The following is a 17,841-nucleotide window of genomic DNA, read 5'->3' as shown; positions in this document are numbered from 1 at the left end:
CACGGTACTGCCTGGTGACGATGCCCCCACCCAGGCTTCTGGGCTCACCCCTCGTTCCCTCCGCGTTTCTGACCCGCGTGCCAAAGCCGTGGGATTGCAGCGATCGAAACACCGCAAGCTCGAGAACGTGCGCAGAGAAACGAGTAGAGGTGGGAGATGGAAATAGGGGCACCTGGACCGAGGAACGGGCTGGAGCGATAGAAGCCGCATTACTCAGAACGCAGAGCGGGTCGGCGTGAGACGCATCGTGGCCAACAGGGACGACGGCCCATCAGTGAGACGTCGTGGAATGGCAGCTCATGGAGAAGACACACTGGAGATGACGGCCACCGTGGAGATGCAGAGATGTGGTGAGCTCATGTACAGGAGCGATATGGATTGTGGTATCGCAGGATTGTGAGAGATGGCGATGTCGTGGGCAGACCTTCATCCAGCGGCGGATAGACCATGGCTCACAATGATGATGATGTACCAGTTGAAAGGGTAAAAACCTATTACTAGATGATGATGAGCGTTTACATGTCACTTGCCGCGAATGTTTCAAGAGAACCTGGCTAAACTGATGAGACACTGATTGTCAAAGCTGGTCCATAGTTTGGCCTGTGTTGAACCAATGCTGCTGAAATGATGCACTCCCAGACATAGGTCCGTGATGGGATGTGTAAAATAATACTTTTATATATTTATGTGGAGGAACAGATATGGGAAGGAGGCAAATATTTCTCAGAAATGAGCAAATCTCCAGGCTAGTTCTACACCGATGCTGACAGTGCACATGTGGGGGTTGTGTGTGTGCACGTGTGTCTTGCGCGGGGATTTTACGTGTGTGTGTATCTGTGTATGGAGGGAGAGCATGCGTCCGTGTGTGCTGTTTCTACTGTGTGTGCGTGCATGCGGTTCCTATGTGTGTGCATACTTGTGCGTGTGTGCATGTGTATGTATGTGTATGTATGTGTATGCGTGGGTGTCCGTGTGCTCGCGCGAGCGTGCAAAAGATGCGATGCGGAGCACTGGCCCTCTGCGAGTAACCCGACCCCTGTTCTGGACTCGCACCGGAACTCCCATGGTGCTGCACAAATCGGTCATGAGCCGGCACGGCAGTCTCCGAGATGAAGAACCTCACCCCAGCGCGGAGTGGGCCGGGGGGGTCACGGCTCGTCTAGTCCTCCTCGCTGCTCAAGGGGGGGGGGGGGGAGAGTGCCTGCTACCCAGCCCCCCACCCCGCCCCTCAACATGAATTCTCACGGAGGAGACGCGAGGGGAAGAGAAAGGGGCAGCCCTGCAATCGCTCACTCATGCAACTGCTGGTAGAGCTGCCTGCACTAGAGGAACCCATAGAGAACCCGCTTTCGGAGGGTGCTTGGTCTACTCTTCCACGGTGACCCAACCGTAGGTGTCCTGCCAAACGACTTAAAGTCGTGAGCCCTTTATTCTGCTCGGTGGACAGAGCCCACGGTGGGGGGGGGGGGGTGGGGGGAGTTAAGAAGCTTGTGCCAATGTGTAAACTACTGTGCCGAGAGATGGAATCGAACCAGCCACCATCTGGATTAGGGCCACAACTTCTGCGCCACTGGGAACTATCTCTTGGCAGGAGCCTGCAACGGTGCCGATGGAAAGTGGGTCAGACGGGTGCGGCAGCAGCACGGGGGATGTCCCACGTCTCGCGGCCGCGCGGGGAGGGGGGGGAAGATTCTCAGCGGTGCGGCCGCCGAGTGACCTCAGCTGACGTCAGGCGGAAACTATGAGCGGTGATTATAATGAGCGCGTCGAGTGGTGAATGAGATCATGACACAGAGAGGGAGGGGGGGCGGTCGAGCCAAGTGCCGGAGCCGGGAACGCCGGTCCCACGTTCACGCTTTAAACGCCGCTTCTGAGCGCAAGCCCAAAGGGCCACGTTAAGCGGCCAGCAACAAACAGCACTTTTACTGGAACCGATGACGGTGTCACACGTTTCTTGAGTTTGAGCAAGGTTATTGGGGAAAAGAGAGGAACTGTGGCAAGGAGAAGTAGGAAGATAAGTGAGGTGTCCTGCAGTGCGGGGAGTGAGTTGGTGAGTGAGTGTGTGAGTGGGTGAGTGTGTGGGTGAGTGGGTGAGTGTGTGGGTGAGTGGGTGAGTGAGTGAGTGGGTGAGTGTCTGGGTGAGTGGGTGAGTGTGTGGGTGAGTGTGTGGGTGAGTGGGTGAGTGAGTGTGTGAGTGGGTGAGTGGGTGGGTGAGTGGGTGAGTGTGTGGGTGAGTGTGTGGGTGAGTGGGTGAGTGAGTGAGTGTGTGGGTGAGTGGGTGGGTGAGTGAGTGGGTGAGTGAGTGGGTGAGTGAGTGTGTGAGTGTGTGAGTGAGTGGGTGAGTGGGTGAGTGAGTGGGTGAGTGAGTGTGTGAGTGTGTGGGTGAGTGGGTGAGTGGGTGAGCGAGTGTGTTATTATGACCTACAGTGTGGTGACTGAACAGTAGGTTCTCGCTCACACCACTATAGTGCGAAATAAGTTCAACATACATAAATAGATACTAGATTGAAAACGAATCTCTTTAGAACCGATGTGTTTAGTTTGTTGTCCTTCCCCTGCACCTCCGATAAGCACGGTTGGCTCCGTAAGGTGTGAATGAAGTTCAAGTTCAACATATATATATACATACACACATACATACGTTCCAGATTTGAAGCTTTCGTGACTGCAAGGAATCATATTCTTAGGTTTTTTCGGTAAAGTCACGTAGGTAAAACATCAAAATTTATGAAAATAAAATAAAATAAAACAAAAATCACGACGTTTCGGAGGCAACACAAGTCTCCGTCATCAGGTGGGACCGTCACAGCCAGATTAGCTGCATCAAGTGAGGCAATGATTCAAGATGTAATCCCTTATAAGCAAGTTTGGAGGGGGGAGGAGAGGGGGGGGGAGCTCATCAGAATGTGGTAGCCAATGAATGGAACGTATCGGGAGGGAGGGGGGCGGGAGGGGGAGGGCCAAAAAAATGGGCGACGGCTTGGACGCGGTTGCTGCACACGCCCACACAATGGACAGAGAGGGGGAGGGGAGGTCTGATACACATGATAGAACAAAGGGACGAAAATGCCCATGTTTATACCAATGCTGGCTGAACAATGAAGAGAGTACTGTTAAAAATAACTGAGGATGTTAACACTCGGTAAAGTAAAGTAAAATAGTGCCTGTCAGATAAGATGGTCCAAAAAAGTGTAATTAAGTCTTTTTTGCGTGGTTGATAACATCTTTCCAATGATTACTCAGTTTGTACCCATCATCACGGTTGAAATTATGTCTGTGTTTGTATATTTGTATGGCTTCGTGTACAAACCTTTGATGGTAGCCGGGAGGTTTGCAGAGAACCTTGGTCTCGGAAAAGACAATTTCATGAGAGCCCACCGAGTTGTAGCAATGATCGGCAACGGCAGAAGAATCAGTTCTGCCGTGTTTCAGATCTGACTTGTGCTCGCGGACACGATCAGAAACATGACGTTTCGTTTCTCCAATGTAGCAATCACCACAAATGCAACTCAATTTGTAGACTCCAGGATACTGTAAGTCAGGAACGACATCCTTCACAGATGGAATCAGATCACGGATTTTATGCACTGTACTGAATCGGACTTGGATCTTATGTTTGTTTAGAATTTTGGAGATCTTTTTGGTCACGCCTGCTATGTATGGTAACGTGATGGTTTTGGTCGGAGTTTCATGTGGCTGTTTCTGTGTGGTGGGAGAGACAGCTTGGCGGATAGTACGGTCAGAGTATCCGTTCATCCTGAGGGCCCGATGTACATGTCTTAATTCACCGGTCAGGTGGTGTTTGTCAGAAATCCCATGGGCTCTGTGGTATAGCGTTTTGATGAGAGAATTCTTTTGAGATGGGTGGTGGTGGGAATCCGGTTACAAGTAGGAATCTGTGTGGGTGGCTTTCCTGTAGACAGAATGTCCCAAGCATCCGTCAGGCCTCCTCTCAAACAGAATATCCAAGAATGGTAGTTTACCGTCTTTCTCCACTTCCAGATGACGAAAGTGTCATCCACATACCTCTTTCATCATCTGGCCACATGGCCTCTCAGCATTGAACCACTTCTTGGACCACATCAATTCTAGACACCCATCCATCAGATTCACCATGGAAGTGGAGAAAGACGGAAAACTACCATTCTTGGATATTCTGTTTGAGAGGAGGCCTGACGGATCCTTGGGACATTCTGTCTACAGGAAAGCCACCCACACAGATTCCTACTTGAAACCGGATTCCCACCACCACCCATCTCAAAATAATTCTCTCATCAAAACGCTATACCACAGAGCCCATGGCATTTCTGACAAACACCACCTGACCGGTGAATTAAGACATGTACATCGGGCCCTCAGGATGAACGGATACTCTGACCGTACTATCCGCCAAGCTGTCTCTCCCACCACACAGAAACAGCCACATGAAACTCCGACCAAAACCATCACGTTACCATACATAGCAGGCGTGACCAAAAAGATCTCCAACATTCTAAACAAACATAAGATCCAAGTCCGATTCAGTACAGTGCATAAAATCCGTGATCTGATTCCATCTGTGAAGGATGTCGTTCCTGACTTACAGTATTCTGGAGTCTACAAATTGAGTTGCATTTGTGGTGATTGCTACATTGGAGAAACGAAACGTCATGTTTCTGATCGTGTCCGCGAGCACAAGTCAGATCTGAAACACGGCAGAACTGATTCTTCTGCCGTTGCCGATCATTGCTACAACTCGGTGGGCTCTCATGAAATTGTCTTTTCCGAGACCAAGGTTCTCTGCAAACCTCCCGGCTACCATCAAAGGTTTGTACACGAAGCCATACAAATATACAAACACAGACATAATTTCAACCGTGATGATGGGTACAAACTGAGTAATCATTGGAAAGATGTTATCAACCACGCAAAAAAGACTTAATTACACTTTTTTGGATCATCTTATCTGACAAGCACTATTTTACTTTACTTTACCGAGTGTTAACATCCCCAGTTATTTTTAACAGTACTCTCTTCATTGTTCAGCCAGCATTGGTATAAACATGGGCATTTTCGTCCCTTTGTTCTATCATGTGTATCAGACCTCCCCTCCCCCTCTCTGTCCATTGTGTTGGCGTGTGCAGCAACCGCGTCCAAGCCGTCGCCCATTTTTTTGGCCCTCCCCCTCCCGCCCCCCCTCCCTCCCGATACGTTCCATTCATTGGCTACCACATTCTGATGAGCTCCCCCCCCTCTCCTCCCCCCTCCAAACTTGCTTATAAGGGATTACATCTTGAATCATTGCCTCACTTGATGCAGCTAATCTGGCTGTGACGGTCCCACCTGATGACGGAGACTTGTGTTGCCTCCGAAACGTCGTGATTTTTGTTTTATTCTATTTTATTTTCATTAATTTTGATGTTTTACCTACGTGACTTTACCGAAAAAACCTAAGAATAACACATACATACGCTTGCACGCAGAGTGCATCTCTGTGTGGCTGGTGCTTATCATTGCTACTGCTAATTACATACAATTAAGGACAAACATGTGTTGAGCATACGTGTGCATGTTTCACACGCGTCTCTCCTACCTACGACTGGCTGCACCACCTCTCTCTGGGTGCAATAAACACGCCCCACGGTGTCCGCCCAGCGCCTTCACAAGGCGTCGCTTTAATACGCCGCCGTATTAATCTGCACGATTTTCTATTGTACTCTTGGCGGCCCTGAGCCAATGTTCGAAAGTCCACATTCCTATGACAGGGATAGGTCTATCGACAGGCAATGGGTGCTGCTGTGAGTTTAGTAGAAATTCCACATTCCTATGGCAGAAGCAATCCCTCCACGGGCGCCGGGCGCTGCCGTGAGTGCAGCGCGCGTGTGCGGTGCGTACCAGAGGGACGGTGCACGACGCGGAATCCCAGCACGGAGGAGTCCCCAGGGACCTCCCAGGAGAGACGGAACCGGTCGTACGACTCCTCGGACACGTGCAGGTTGCTGGGAGCCGCCAGGCCGGCTGCAAACACACAAAGACAAAGGTTCCCCGTGTCGCCTTTGACAGACTGGTGGGGTAAGTGCTGTTAGCGAGCACCTGTTCAGGCTGGGAATTGTGACCCCACCTACCCCCCCCCCCCCGAGCCACCCAGCGACCGACCTACCCGATGATGAGCTAACGTCGACTCTTTCCTTAACGAGGTGGAACGAGGAGGGCTTGCCTGTGGGCATCTTGCCTGTGGGCATCTTTGGCGTGGCTGCAGCGGCTCCTCGTGCAACTGCCAATGACAAAGTGCAACAGGCTTGGTTACTGCTGCCACTCAACAACGCGACCGGCTCCTCTCTCACCCAGCTGCTCCCCTGCGCTGTGCCACGCGGCCCGTGTCCCGGCTCCTACAATCATAGTTTTGTTTAGACTTCCTTAATAAGCAAAAAAAAGATACAGTATTTTAAAGTTACCGCCAAGCGGCTCTTTATGCTGGTGACATCACCACAACGTCACTGCCAAGTCCTTGACGAGTTTTAATTGGACGTTGATGCAGTCTCCTGACGGGGCGCCTGAAAGTCAATGTAAGGCTTTTTTCCTCACCAATGTGGTTACAAGCATAAGAATCATAACGATTTTTGAATTAAGCCACGTATTTACTCAAATTTATGTCATAAGAACCTCCACCACCTAACACAGCCAAACAAACGAACGTGCCGCATGTACAGGCTTCAAATGCTCGTGTACACGGGGGGCAATTACATTTATTTGGCGGCATCGGATGGTGGAGGGGATTAACGACAAATTTATCCAGATCATCACATGGCCCAATCCAAAACTTTAAATTAAGAATCCTAATATTTTCTACGAAAACCAACCAGTTAAAAGGTTCTTAGTTACGTTTTTATTATTTCCCCCGCATCCACGCAAGCACGCAGTATATTTACTCAATGTGTGCGCCGACTCCAAACCCGTCACACATTCCGGCGCTGCACCGCAAGCAGGTGGCCTGCAAGCAGTTAGCGCGGTGTGTTGGCGGCGAGCCTGCGGCGCCGGCGACGGCCGTTTGTCTTGGCCGAGACAAGTCGCGCGTTCCGCTCCCGGCACCTCGGACCGCTGCCAACGTCAGGAAATGCCAGCGAAGCTGCGCCAAATTGCCAAATCATAATGCCGAATCCTAACTCCGAATCTGAATCCTAGCGCCGAATCCTAACTCCGAATCTGAATCCTAGCGCCGAATCCTATCGGCCTCTGCGCTGCGAGAACCCCCACCCTACCCAACCACCGTGTCCTTCCTCTGTCTCGGCTAAGGAACATTGGCCGTGTCACTCATCTGGCTGAGGAGTCATTGAGGAAGCTTGGATTTCTTGTCCATGGCAATGCCTTCGTCTTTAACTTGGATAAATTATCACAGCTGCTGCTTCTGCCACATCTGGGGTGGAGTCTTCAGTCCCTGCCTCACTGCTGCACCCAATAGGGTTTAGAGTGCAGCAGCAGTTGGGTCCAAATTTGACAAATTAGAAAAAAAAATCAAATGGCATCGCATACAGCAGCAACAACGCCCCCTCTTGTCAAACTACTACAAATCTGAAACACAACAGTGCCTTCAGGACGATAGCCTTGCGCCTTTGGAATTAATTCCAAATGTACTAAATCATCATTATTAATCGATGGTGCAGACATCCGCGTGCCTACCTCTGAGTGCCCCTGAAACGGAGCAATCGTAACCTGCCCCTGTGCTCATGGCGTCACCGGGGATCAATCTCTGACAAAATATTCTCCACGTCGCTGGTATACTGAGACGTGGCACGTGATTAGTAGCCACGGCCATGACTCGCGCTAGATTGGATGCGGTGTGCCGGGTGTGGGAATAGTCTCCACGTCACTAGTTAGACTGGAGGCGGCACGTGACGAGTCGGTTCTCAGTAAACGCTAAACACGTTGTGTTTGTCGCTCTGGACATTTCTGTTCAGCGGCATCGGTTCAAGCGAGTCTAACTCTACCAATGACCCACTGAAGGTGTGAACCGGTGCAGAGTTTTGCTTGAGTTGAACCAATGCTGCTTAAACAATTCATTGCCAGAAGGCCGTGCGGCGGATGGATGGTGTGAAAGATGAAGATCAACCCATATCCCCCGCCCCCCACACCGCCGCCCACGCCCCCCACCCCTCCACACTCCGCTTGCCGTGGAGACGTTTTTCCAAAAGTGGGACAGAAGGCAGCCTGCCTCACGTGATTCGACACAAGCAAGGGAACATCTGGCACTCGTGAAAGGGAGGCTTCTTCATTCAGTTGCAACCCCACACGGCAGTGGTTGGGCCATGGAAAAACCCGTCACGCCATACGAACGTGGAATGTTCAATACACGATGCCTATTTGGGAAGCATAACACTTTGATGTGAACCTCGACAAAGCCTCAGCTCACCCATAGCTACTATCACCCACAGCCCCGCTCACCCACAGCCCCGCTCACCCATAGCCCCATTGCTCACCCATAGCTCCACTCACCTACGCACATGAGGCTTCACTGAGCTTTTGACGGTGGCACAGCAATGTTACCAGAACCCTGACGATTCCCCAATGTGATGTCGACAGTAGTGCTTATACAGGGGTGGGGATGGTAATGATGGTTAGTGGTGCTGGTAGTGGTGGTGGTGGGAATGGTGGTGGTGGTGGTGGTGGGGATGGTTAGTGGTGGTGGTAGTGGTGGTGGGGATGGTTATTGGTGCTGGTAGTGGTGGTTGGGGGTTGGAAAATAGGTGGGAGGCTTCCTGGGCTCATGATCGTTGGCGCCCCCCCCCCGCCCCCCGGGCACGGGAAGCTGAGCGAGCCAAAACCAACAACCCTACGGCTGCCTCCAGACTCCCCACCCAATGGGAGAAGTGCTTCTGCGCATGAAAAAGTAAAATTTGAAAACATTTCAAATGGTCGCCCAATGCAGATTCTTCCCCTGCTCATCTCCGTGCCAGTAGTTGGTGAGAACGAGTGTCGGCACCGCCTCCTGCCACGCATTGCTGGGGAGTCTGGGATCCGTCTCCCACGTGCCGCAGCCCCGGTGAGCTGCGGGGTTTGGAGCAGCATGACCCAAAAGGCAAGGCCGATTGTAAGAGAGCTTTTCTCAAGTGGCATGTACGCGGACATGCCCACGGGTATCTGGAACTTGCGAGTGCATGCAAACAGGAGGGGGGGGGGGACCCACGCGTCGCCTCGGTGACGAGCGGCACTTGGCCCTCATCGAACTCGGACACGCAGGAGAAGTGCAAGTTCTGAGCTCCGGACATCGGCACTGACCATGCACAATCCGCGTGACAACAACGAATATCAACACTGCACACACACCGCACACACCGCATACACACCACACACACACCACACACACACCATGCACACACACCATGCACACACACCGAGCACACAACACGCGCATGTCCTGATTGGACAGACCATCCCTGCCTTCGTCTCAATCTCCCTACGACTGCCACTGCTGCAGGTACAGCACTCAGCACAAACCCGGCTTCGGCTGACCTCCTGCTGCTGACCTTCTGCTGCTGCTGCTACTTCGTCTGGCCTGCTGCGCCCAGTCCCTACCTCACTGCTGTACCAGACAGGATGCATGGTGCAGCAGCAGTCAGGGTGATTGATGACCCAGCACTCATCAAATCACTCCGGTCACTCGCTCACTCATCACGGGTGAGGGAGGAGGAGACGGGAGGGAGGGAGGGAAGTAGTGGAGCGAGTGAGATGTCTGGAGCGAAATGAGAGGGGAAAGGCAGGAGAGAGAGGGGTCAGAGTTTAACCTCAAGTTGTTTTTGTGTAACCAGGTGAGAACTCTATAGAGGCCAGTAGAGTGACCTGAAGGTAGAGGAGGAATGAAGGGAGGGTGGGATGGAGGTGGGGGGATGGAGGGAGGGGGCGATAGGAAGAGGGACCCACGCGTGGTCTCCTGGCCAGTGAGCGGGTCGCTCGCCTCCTCGCCGTACATGGCGTACAGCGTCACCGTGTACTCCGTGCTCGGCGTCAGTCGGCTCAGCTCGATCTCCGTGAACCCCGCTCCCACTTTTTGCTGCCGATGGTGGTGAAGGGGCGAAGGCACCGAGGTGGGGGGGGGTGGGGTCACAAGGAGAAGAGAGCAGAGATACAACAATTCACAAAAGGACTAAACGAACGGAGCAACGACGACTCCAAGATGCCACTCGTCCCACTTAGCGACAGGTATGGCACCACATTGCTTGTGTTAGGTTGAGTGCACTTTGAGGCCATCATGTAGAGACTGACTGAGATGACTGAATGTGACCGCATGCCAAGGTGCTCTCCAGGAACGGTGAGCACGTTGGCGACTCGGACTGCCAGACACTCACTGCCTCGTCTCGTCCACCACGTAGTGTTCAACCACAACCACCACTACCGCCACCACATTGCAGGTCACAACAACACTCTCTCTCACTCACTCGCTCACTCATTCACCCATCAACTCACCACACTGCAGGCCACCTCAATTCTCTTTCTGTTTCTTCCCTTTCACTGATCCACTTTGGAATCATCATCATCAACTCTCTTCCTCAGCTCTTCCGGCCGAGTCATCCTTGAAAAATAGCTCAATGGGCTTTACTTGGAAAATAAACTTCTCTTTCTGAATCACCTTAAACACCCGCCGGCTCAACCTGGGGTGCAGGTGCACTGCTGCTGCTGCTATCGCCCTCCGCTCTTCAACCGCCAAGTGTTGCGCAAGCACTAGGCTCAACTGCGCGCACCGTTGCATGGACGACGCTATGAGTCACCCCACTTCCTCGGCTGCCGGTTCCTCGAGGTAGCGTCGTGAGGAATGATTTCATCCAAATATTGAGAACCCCTTCCTCATTGGCGACCCCGCTGCTGTTCGTCTCCCTGGCCACGGGCCCTGCTGCTCAATGGGGTCTGGGCGTCCACGTGCGGCCACCCTCCCTGCACATTCGGGGCCGTCGTGACCACCGCCCACTCCGGCTGTGCTCAGCGCCAGGCCGGGTTGTCGCTCATTGTCGACGGATGGCCCCTGACCGGCCCCACCCTCCCTCCACGCAGCCAATGAAGTGGCTGGTGCCTGGCTCAGCAAGATGAGCGGACGATATATAATAATCTTTATCAATTGAAAAAACCTGTTGCACTCTTTGATGGTGCTGTTTTTTGCTGGCTGCTTGGCGTCTTGGGCCTTTGATCTTGTGCCTGTCAACTTTGTTGGTAAAAATCCCCCCCCCCCCCCCCCCACTGTGGTTGCTCAGTGGCCCCCTTACACGCAGTGCCAGGTAAGAGATCATCGCCATTCCGCAAGCAACATTCCGTTAACATTGCTCAATTTCTGACAGCGAAACCACGCGGAAGCAAACCCGAGTTGTAAACACGCTTAAACGCCCAATGGCAGGCAGGGGACGCTGGGAGATGTAGACACTTGGAATGACACTGAGAGACGGGAATGGGAACATGTGGATCAGAGAGCCGACGCCAATGTTGCCCTGGCTCTCTGGGCATGATGCGTCGCTGGAGGTCGGTGCTTGAAACTAACAATGGAGCGGCAGCCAAATGAGAGAGCACGCGTCCACCATGAAGACGGAGCGATGAAATCAGCTGATGCGTAGGAGCTCAGTTGCATCACGTGGCCATGGGAGATGGTGGCGATTTGGGGAGTCCTTCGTCCAGCAGTGAATAGAGCATGGAGTGCGATGATGGTGGTGGTGAGATTGTGCACCTCCTTGGCATCACCCTCCTCTCCGCCCGCGTTGGCCGAGTAGAGCAGCAGGTAACCCGTAGCACCTGGGGACGCCTCCCACGCGACGCGCATGCTGCTGTGCGTTACGTCAAAGATCCGCAGGTCCCGAATAGGGGGCAGGTCCACTGTAGACACACACACACACAAACATAGTACGTAGTACACACACACACAGTCCACACACATAGTACATACACACATAGTACACACACACAGATAGTACACACACATAGTACATACACACATTGTACACACACACACACACATAGTACACACACTGGACACACACACATAGTACACACACTGGACACACACACACACGGTACAGCCACACACTCGTAATGGGAAGTTCGTCATGCAGCAGTGGATTGATCGTCACTCATGGAAAGGAAAATGTCACGGGAGGAAGACTCACGGGTGGAGTCGTGGTGGGGGGGGGGGACTAACTGGTTGAGTCGTGGGGGGGGGTGGGGGGGGGGGACTCACGGCTGGAGTCGTGGGGGGGGGGGGAGGACTCACGGGTGGACTCAGAGCCACGGAGGGCCTCGCTTGCCGCGCTGGCGTAGACGCCGAACACGGCCACCTGGTACTCGGAGGCCGTCAGGAGGTTGTGCAAGACGGCCGAGTTGGCCGAGCCGTCCACCACCACCTGCAGGAAGCGAGCCACGGGTAAGCGAGCCACGGGTAAGCGAGCCACGGGTAAGCGAGCCACGGGTAAGCGAGCCGGGACGAGCACACGGATGCACGAGCACACAGACAGAGATCCGGCGTGCAGCCCCAAGACTGTTGGGGCTGGGGCTGTTAGCTGGCACCTGTGCAGGCCGGCACGGCACACGGGGCGTTGGGTGGCCAGAACCACGCCTGGCCGCCTTTGTCTCCAGAGTGGTGATGTTTAAGTAATGCACCAGATACTTATTTGAGGTTAAGTTGACCTAGGGGAGGCCTAGGAATGGTTCAGATGGCGGGAATTGAACTTGGGCCATGGGTTTCATCGTGAAACATGCTAACCACTACACTACCACTTTCCAACACACAAAAGTTAATACAAGCACAGTCTGCATGTGCATGTGTATTTGGGATGTCCTCCTGGACATAGGGTAAATGTATGCATATCTGTGTGTGCATGCGTATCTACGTGTGTGCGCACATGTGTCCGAGTGGGGAGCTGTAGTACAGTGGTGAGCGCAATGCGCGACGAGCCCGGCGACCCGATTTTGATTTTAGCTCACGGCCAACATCGGCGACGAATATCTGAACCGGTTCCAGGTCTTCCTTAGGTCAACTCGGCCTGAAACATTGGCCCTGGGGCGACAAAGGCAGCCGCCGGCCATGGTGCCGGCCACCCCGCCCACTCGTGCGCCGTGTTGCCCTTCATAGGCGCTCGCTGACGCCACTTGCCACGACGGCCTGCGTGGACTACGCAGGGAACCTTTTCCGCACCTCGTCAGGCTGGCCGCCCTTGGTGGGGTAGAAGACGACGCGGTACATGAGCACGCGGCCCGGTGCGCGCGTCCAGGACACGCGGAAGCTCGTGGTCGTGATCTCCGAGGTCACGAGGTCACGCGGGGCCAGGGGGCCGGCATCGGCAATGCTCGCCGCAGCTACGCCCACGGTGCAGGGCGAGCCACCAAGTACGCACACACGCACGCACACGTGTACACACACGCACGCACACGTGTACACACACACACGTACACATACACACGTACGCACGCACACGCATGCACGCACACGTACACACACACATGCGCGCACAAATGCACACACGTACATGTACACACGCACGTACATGTATGTACACGTACACATGCACGCACATGTACGTACACGTACATACATGTACACATGCACGTGCACACGCACGCACATGTACGTACACGTACACACGCACGCACACACCCAAGCGCAGCCGCACACGCGCACACACACACGCACTCACGCAGGCGGGAGGTACGCACATCCAAACCGACACGCGCAGACACGTACACAGACACACGGACGTAAGTACACGAGAGCAGATAGGAATGCACTGACATACAGTTGAACTCGCTACCTTCTGTCCTACCCCTCAGCTACAGCCCCTCCACCTTGTGTCCTACCCCTCAGCTACAGCCCCTCCACCCCATGTCCTACCCCTCAGCTACAGCCCCTCCACCTCGTGTCCTACCCCTCAGCTACAGCCCCTCCACCTCGTGTCCTACCCCTCAGCTACAGCCCCTCCACCTTGTGCCCTACCCCTCAGCTACAGCCCCTCCACCTCATGTCCTACCCCTCAGCTACAGCCCCTCCACCCCGTATCCTACCCCTCAGCTACAGCTCCTCCACCTCGTGTCCTACCCCTCAGCTACAGCCCCTCCACCCCATGTCCTACCCCTCAGCTACAGCCCCTCCACCTTGTGTCCTACCCCTCAGCTACAGCCCCTCCACCTTGTGTCCTACCCCTCAGCTACAGCCCCTCCACCTTGTGTCCTACCCCTCAGCTACAGCTTCTCCACCTCATGTCCTACCCGTCAGCTAGAGCCCCTCCACCTCATGTCCTACCCCTCAGCTACAGCCCCTCCACCTTGTGTCCTACCCCTCAGCTACAGCCCCTCCACCTCGTGTCCTACCCCTCAGCTACAGCCCCTCCACCTTGTGTCCTACCCCTCAGCTACAGCCCCTCCACCTTGTGTCCTACCCCTCAGCTACAGCCCCTCCACCTTGTGTCCTACCCCTCAGCTACAGCCCCTCCACCTCGTGTCCTACCCCTCAGCTACAGCCCCTCCACCTTGTGTCCTACCCCTCAGCTACAGCTTCTCCACCTCATGTCCTACCCGACAGCTAGAGCCCCTCCACCTCATGTCCTACCCCTCAGCTACAGCCCCTCCACCTCGTGTCCTACCCCTCAGCTACAGCCCCTCCACCTTGTGTCCTACCGCTCAGCTAGAGCCCCTCCACCTCGTGTCCTACCCCTCAGCAACAGCCCCTCCACCTTGTGTCCTACCCCTCAGCTACAGCCCCTCCACCTCGTGTCCTACCCCTCAGCTACAGCCCCTCCACCTCGTGTCCTACCCCTCAGCTACAGCCCCTCCACCTCATGTCCTACCCGTCAGCTAAAGCCCCTCCACCTCGCGTGCCCCCCCTCGCTGTCCCCAGCTCCCCGTGGCAGGGCGCTCACCGACGATCTCCCGCTCCTGCTCGCTGACGCGCGTGCACACGGTCTTGGTGAGGCTGCCCACGATGGAGCTCATGGCTGCGAAGTCGGCCACGTTATGCACGTGCATCTCGTCCGGCTCCGACGCGATCTCCTTCAGCTCCGCCTCGTCCGCTTCCTTCACGCCTACACACGCCCACAACGACATATATACTCGATGTGGTGTGCTGCGTGCGAAAATATTCTCCAGGTCACTGTGTAGACTGGAGTAGGTGGCAGGTGGCTAAGAAGCACAGTCGCAGCCTTAGTGACATGTATACTGGATGCGGTGTGCTGTAATTTTTCTCGGGGTCGTTTGCGTTCACCGTGAAGGTTTTCACTTGTAACAATCTTTCTGTCACGGGGTGGATATTAAAGGTCCCCGTGACATCGCTTTAAAACATTCAGCCATTTTGTGCTGGCAACACGGTCCAATGATAAATGTCACCGCTAATTACTTGACTGGGAAACGCGTCACTGCCTGCCGCAAACACTCAGCAGCACCCTCCTGAAAAAGAGTCTTGAGACTCAGTGAGGCTTTCCTGGGTAAAATAATCGTAATAACAATGAAACCGGAACATGCCGGAGCGCAATGCTAAAAGCCATTAGTGTCAGCAGCGAAAGCACAAAGGCTCGCTTCATGGTTTAACTAAGGAAAGGATAAAGTTTTGCACCGCGAGGGCGGCTGCTGGGCCGGCAGCGCTCCTCCAGGAGCTGCCAGCCGTGACGTAACGCCACGCGTGCGCTGGAATGCAGCCAGGGAATACAGGAGCAGCGGCATGAGAGGGGGGTCGCCTTTCACTCCGCCGACCCTTGCGTTAACCCTAAAACCTCAGCCACGTCAAGCAGCCATTCTACCAGACGGGCAGTTTCCTCAAACAATCTGTTCAACCACTACACTGCAGTACGCAATGCTTCCCTCCCTCTCTCCTCCAGAACACCACGATCTTGAGGTCCCTTCACGTGAACAGCTGTGACATCCTCCAAGCGTCGAGCTGATGTAACGCATCTCGGCGTCCTTGTCGACGTTGAGGCGACGTTTGCCGCTCGCATCAGGCGTTTGACCGGACGGTGCTTCTAGCAACTGCTCACCGGCCGTCGTGCACCGCCAGCCAGGGTAGCTGTCCACGCGACGCAGTGCACAGCGGCGGCCTCAATGGGCCACGATCGATGCCGTCTATGATCCGCACCCCACGGTGACCCTGGCGCTGCGGCTGCTGCTGCTAGACCTGAATACAAACCTTGTGCTGTGATACGGCCAGCCCAGCTTCACTGGGGTCTCCGGCCAGATGGTCACTTTGTGTTCGAGGCCCATCAGCTTTGTGTTCGAGGCGTGTTAGACCAGAGGACGCCAAGAGGCGTCCCATGATGTAAGCTGCTCACCCTGAGCTCTCATTACTCTGATAGTGAAATGTCTTTGTGCTGTACGCCTATTGGCGTCCTCTGGTCTAACACCATTTGAGACTAGGCTCGAAAAAAAGGTGTCTCTGGTGTGGACCAATCAGTTTCAAAGACAATGCTAATATTTCGATTTAAAGCTTTCGTGACTGCAGGGATTCATCTTCTTGGTTCTTTCGGTAAAGTCACGTAGAAGGGAAATAATAAAATAATAAAAATAAAACAATAAAATAATTCTCACGACGTTTCGGCCACAACGCAAGCAGCCGTCCTCAGGTGAAGAACAGGTCTGTTGGAAAGACAGCGTCTGAATGGGCACCACCAGGCTTGGCAGCGTATATTTACCTTCACCTTCACCTGAGGACGGCCGCTTGCGTTGTGGCCGAAACGTCGTGAGAATAATTTTATTATGTTTTATTTTTATTATTTTATTATTTCCCTTCTACGTGACTTTACCGAAAGAACCAAGAAAATGCTAATATTATTAGAGTATGTTTTTTGTTTGCATTCTGACCACAAGTATTGTGGTTAATGCACACATGATTCCTCGTAAAATGGTTTCAGTTTGGTGTTTTAACATCTTAACACCTGTTTTGTTGCCAGAAAAAAGGGGAAAACCTATTCTCATATTTTGGTACACTGGCAAAGGAGGTCCCATGATGAAGTTTAGGTCATCGTGTAATTTAGTTTACGTCCGCTTTGGCATGACGATGAACACTCTGCAGGGCATATGCACGTTGTGCCCCGAGAGACCAATTCAGAAGCAGCTCTGCAACGTCATATTTTGGGAGCTGTTCTCTGTCACAAGGTGATACACTGCTCACTGCAGAGTTCTGAATGTAACGTCCTCGTCACATGACGATATGAACACCACGGACCGACTGCCATTGCTGCCCAGCTCAGCGAGTCGGTAGTGTCCTGATCCATGGGGAGGGGCAATGGGGGCAATCGACCCCTCCCCCCTTGAGACCCAGAATAATCGTACATATGATGATAGCTTTCTATAACAGGATATCACTTTAGGGCTATCCCAACCAACATTGCATTACCTCGCTCATCGGGAAGCACACACAGAGCTGATGACTCAGACATGAGGGAAGAGGGAGGGGGCGTGGCTCTGCCGGACTTGCTGCTGCCCAGCGTCTGGAATGTTTAATCTGAGGGACTGGTTGTATCCACCGAGGCGAGGGACGTGGGGAGAATGGGATGATGCTTTTGTGGAACCGTGGAGCTGAGGGGGGATAACCTGCTCGCACAAGCAAAGGACAAACCCCAGGGACTCAAACCTTTCCGGGCGGTCGGTTGCAACATTCGAAGCAGGATGCTCGACCAGAAGTGACCCTAATCTATCAGAACACAGGACTCTCCTCTGTGCCTTGGAGAGTCCCATCCATCTCTTCGCGTAGCTAACAAGTGGGAGCTCTGACCCGTACGGAGGAGCACAGACATTGTGAAGGCTTGAGAGATGCTCACGAAAGAGGGTTACATAAGAGCCCGCTTAAAATAATCATCGCTAGGCTTGGCATTCCAAACGCACGGCATCACAGGTATTTACCAGCTCGGAGTGCTG

The 17,841-nt window shown here is 53.7% G+C and overlaps 1 protein-coding gene across 5 annotated transcripts in view; it reads right to left on the bottom strand.

The window, feature by feature from the left end:
* The window catches only part of LOC144717975 (collagen alpha-1(XII) chain-like), a 92,421-nt gene that overhangs the window by 42,171 nt on the left and 32,409 nt on the right, over positions 1-17,841 (bottom strand). For 4 of the 5 annotated variants that reach the window (XM_078593830.1, XM_078593829.1, XM_078593834.1 and 1 more), the window contains 7 exons: positions 14,859-15,020; positions 13,142-13,302; positions 12,221-12,350; positions 11,681-11,826; positions 9,895-10,024; positions 6,140-6,253; positions 5,875-5,997 (listed from right to left, as the gene is read on the bottom strand). In XM_078593830.1, the coding sequence (XP_078449956.1) occupies positions 5,875-5,997; positions 6,140-6,253; positions 9,895-10,024; positions 11,681-11,826; positions 12,221-12,350; positions 13,142-13,302; positions 14,859-15,020 (966 nt within the window). The remainder of the gene's footprint in view (positions 1-5,874; positions 5,998-6,139; positions 6,254-9,894; positions 10,025-11,680; positions 11,827-12,220; positions 12,351-13,141; positions 13,303-14,858; positions 15,021-17,841) is intronic. The other variant, XM_078593831.1, reaches the window with a different exon arrangement.

This window comes from Lampetra planeri, chromosome 4, assembly GCF_965212315.1.
Source record: "Lampetra planeri chromosome 4, kcLamPlan1.2.h2, whole genome shotgun sequence".
Taxonomy (NCBI): Eukaryota; Metazoa; Chordata; class Hyperoartia; order Petromyzontiformes; family Petromyzontidae; genus Lampetra; species Lampetra planeri.
This window is presented reverse-complemented; position numbering and strand designations above follow the sequence as displayed.